The sequence below is a fragment of the Centruroides sculpturatus genome, unplaced genomic scaffold, assembly GCF_000671375.1.
Source record: "Centruroides sculpturatus isolate CEXI.00-Female unplaced genomic scaffold, Cexi_2.0 scaffold369, whole genome shotgun sequence".
Taxonomy (NCBI): Eukaryota; Metazoa; Arthropoda; class Arachnida; order Scorpiones; family Buthidae; genus Centruroides; species Centruroides sculpturatus.
Genome location: NW_019384649.1, coordinates 463,720 through 468,070, shown reverse-complemented (window position 1 = coordinate 468,070; position 4,351 = coordinate 463,720). Strand labels below are relative to the sequence as shown.

At 27.5% G+C, this 4,351-nt stretch overlaps 1 protein-coding gene across 3 annotated transcripts in view; it reads right to left on the bottom strand.

Annotated features, from left to right (window-relative positions):
• Positions 1-2,629: 2,629 nt before the first annotated feature.
• Positions 2,630-4,351, bottom strand: part of LOC111626252 — a 16,242-nt gene continuing 14,520 nt past the window's right edge. For all 3 annotated transcript variants that reach the window (XM_023369566.1, XM_023369567.1, XM_023369565.1), the window contains one exon: positions 2,630-3,148. In XM_023369566.1, the coding sequence (XP_023225334.1) occupies positions 2,690-3,148 (459 nt within the window). In that variant the 3' untranslated portion in view covers positions 2,630-2,689. The remainder of the gene's footprint in view (positions 3,149-4,351) is intronic.

Genomic DNA, 4,351 nt, shown 5'->3' with positions numbered 1-4,351 from the left:
CATATTATATTTGCTGAAGATGATATTGTAGGAAATATGGGCGCCACTGCGCTTTTACTGCGACAAGTAGCACACTTGTTTGAGCGGAATGAGTCGTGTTTTGCTCCTGTAAATCGTACTTTTTTATTAGCAAGAAAGTCGTGCAAGTTATCTATCTAACTCCTTTCCTAGAAAATTTTTTAAATCGAAAAAACGTGACAACCGATTTGCATCTGAAGTTCTTGTATAGTTAACCTCAGAGCCTTCTGACCTAAGGTTTCCATATCTGGTCTGCTGTTTTATATATGTAATCCCCGTTCTCGAAATTAGCTAAAAATAGATGGAAAGTCAGTTGAGAGTGAAAGTTTAAACGTCTACTATTTATGTAAATTGCAATCTAATAATTCTGCAAAACAACTCTTTATGTAGCTATTATTATCCGTCCATTTATAACTTACAATAAATGGGATTAATCCAAGAAAGAAGAAATTGCCATACAACATCGCCTGTGATTAATCGACATTCCGATAAATTCGCTTGATCCTTATTTTAATTTCAAACTTCAAAAAAATAAATAAAAAATAAAATAAAATACAAATCTACTTTTACCGAGGAATTTTTTTAAACAGGTAATTGTAACTAACTTTTCATGCAATTGGAATAAATAATGAATTTAAATAAAATATTTACGTAATAATGTATACGTTTTTCTCAAAGAGTAGCCTATTTGCTTATATTAATTTTTAATATTTAATATCTGATTTATATCATCAAAGAATTCATATTTATACCATCTGTTAAATTAAAAAATGTTTTCACGTAGAGTAAATCTCGGTATTTGTGTATTAATATTAAAATAAACGATACAAAGCGTAAGTCAGTATCAATTCGAGTCTCTAAATTTTGAACCCTTCGTTAACATAAGAAATAAAAAGTATTCGAAGGCAAAAGAATAAAGCACTCGTTTTATACTTTTCTGTTTCAAGTTATTTAAACAGGAGTTTTCGTCAGAAAAGCATAAAAGTTTCAACCCTTTATAAAGAAAAAAATAAAAATAAATTTTAATAAGCAAAATATAATTTTCGAGTTTATTATTTTATAAAATTATCCATTTTCAATTTTTATTTAATCTGCATTTACAATAAAGTACACGTCAGCAACAGCAGCTGACATTTGTCTGTAAAGAGAATAACTAATGCAGTTTTGGAAGTAGTTAAAAAGAATTTTTCTTAAATATAACATAATTGTTTTATCACGAAAATATGTATAAAATTACCTAAATCATGAAAAGAATTTCCATTTAGTTTAATTAAGTATTTAAAATTATATGAAATCAGATACAAATGAAATGGTGAAGTATATGCAGTAATTAACATAGGAAATAGAACTGCATAGTAAATAGTTACACGAAATAAAGTCAAAACGACAAATTAAAACTAAAAATCTATACCACAGTTTTTCAACACGATTACTTGTATATTATAGGAATAAACTGTTTACTTGCATATAACACATAAATTAAATTGGAAAATAATACGAATAAGATTTTAATAATTAATTAACATATTTTACTTATAATAAGTAGATTCTTTTATTTAATTGTGATTTATTTATAGTTATTAGTTAATAAACTAAAAACGAATTTAACAAAAGACTTACATTATGCTACTTTGTAACTTAATCTACTTTAAGTTAAATCGTCTCTTCGACATTATGTTAATTTTGAGCAAAACGAACGTTAAAACTTTAAAATATAAATATTTACGAAACATCAACTTTTAGCTAACTTCTAAACTGTTCGTTTTTCGCAATTCACAGGTGTAATTCTATTGTTTTCTGGACAACTGAAGCGAATATTATAAATAATTTTGATTTTTAGTTATTAGCTTGCAATTTAATAAAATTATAGACTTGTTTATTTGTAGGACTTATTATAATGGTGTAGTTCCTGATTAGAAAATGGAAAATAACCTATTTTAAAGTAAAAACAAGTAATCTGTATTTACACAGAAACAGAAACAACAGCAGCAGAATAACTCCTAATAATAAACCAGATTATTTAATGCGAAATATTCGAGAAAAAGTTATTTTATTAACTCTAAAAATATCCGATTGATTCAGATATTTTCTAAACAAAGAGGCATTAATTTTCGTTTAAACGAAACAAACTTAATTTTCTTGTGTTTAGGTGTTAATTTTCATTCTTTCTGCTTAAAAACAGCAAATGAAGGTTTCCGAAATATATCATATAAGGTGCTGCTCCCGTCCAGAAAACGTGCGAAGATATAACGGATTTTTCTGTTTCCAAAATAATACAGGTGGTGTCAAAATTTTTAACTCGAGGGAACGTTGTCGTCTGCTTACAATACATTTTATTTCAAAGCATGCGGCTGATTGAATGAGCTTTTCACAGACTTAAATGAACTCATTCAACAACTGGAACGTAAAAATGAGTTTAAGCTAAAACGACTGTTTTTTATGCTGTGGACGGGATGTCGCAATATACTTCATATATTTTCGGATCGCATCTCAATATTTCAGTATTGAACGTGATGTTGTTAAATTTTTATTCGATTAAACTAATTTTCACGGTGTCTTATAATTGTTTGTTTGGAAAAGAATGAAATCAGCCAGAAATCTATATTTGCGTACAGTAGAATTACATTTATATTTTATTCCTTTTTCGTAAATTTACATCAAAAATAATTTATCATGTATTAAAGTCAACTACACATTCTGCTTCCATATCTCCACTAAGAATTTTTAATAACGTCACGAAATTGATTTTTAATTTCTCGATAATGTTTGTATTTATATAACTTAAAGTAGATTGAATATCTAATTCTAGAATTCTATCGATCAAATTACAATTTATTAATTTATTACGGCTATTAACAGTAGTACTACCAATACATTCGTATATTTTTGCTGTAATATTTCTTTTAACATCTTCTAACAGATACTGTACTCTTGCTGTACTTAGTTTTGTAAGACAGTTCACCAATTTAACTAAATTAGCCGTATCATTTTTGAAACAAACTTTTTTTAACAGGCACGACATATATGTTACACTTGACATCACGTCACTTCCGCCGCCTATTTCATTTTCACAGCCGAGTGAAGGGAAATTACTCGAATCCAGACACTGCGGTAATCCAGTTGTTATATTCTGAAAATATCAAGAAAAACTAAAATTTAAAAAGAGAATCTCTGACTACTTTTTTAAGATTTGCACGTATAATTCCTAGTTAATAAAGAAAACTGTATATATTAAATATACCTTTCAATAAAATTTTACCAAACAATACAGGTGATTGTTACGATTGTATTAATTAAAAATTACAGTTAATTAAAAAATATATATATAATCGAAACGAGTTGATAATAATAATAATAATCAGCGCAGAGCCCAAACGGTTAGGAGTTGAAAGTTGAAATTTTCTACGCAGTTAGGGTACGTCACGAGAATGCACACTTAAAAGAGATTTTTCGAAATTCCCCCCAAGGGGATTGGAACAGGATTAAGGCTTCGATAATGGAAGTGTTAACAATAAATGTGTTAAGTAATAATGAAAGTGTTAAGAGAAAGCGACAGGCAAGGTTTACAGTTTTTTCGTTTTTGCGGAGAATCAAACATTTTTTAATCCATCTAAAAATTCTTTAATTAGTCTGGAAACGGGAAACCTAATTTTTGCATTCTTTGTAAATGGTAAGATTGACTATAATGTAATAATCTTAATCTTCGCTATTGTTAGTTTTCGCCCCAGCAACGCCAGGCCTATTTGCTAGTTAATTAATAATCATTTATTAGCTGTTAACACAAAGCCTTTATAGAAATAATGTTTGATTCTATTTAAAAGACGTAAACTGTCATTAGAAACGAATTATATTATGATAATTATCGTAAATTTTTTATTAGGAATGAATTTTCTATATTAATGGGAAATAATGATTGTTTCAATTGGTTTCGCCATGATTAAGCACTAGTGACGGTACATTTTATAATGATTCACCTCCATCAAGACAAATTACATTTAAAAGTTCACAAAAATATTTATCAGAATCTCGATATATAAAAATTAATAATGAATATTCTAAAATGAAGCTGCAATTATGAATCCAATTATGAATTGCTTTTCTTACAAAGATACTTAAGATTATTGTAATAAATATGACATTATCGTCCTGAAACATAAAGTGACATGTGTAATAACTGTTTATATAGCGTTTAGTAGATAAATAAATGCCCTAGCTGCAAAAATAACAAGACTAACCGACTTTCTATAATAACACTAGTGCATATTAAAACGCTATATAATATTAATTACTTATGTTAATTAAAAGTTTATACTTACAATAAGTGCTACTTTTA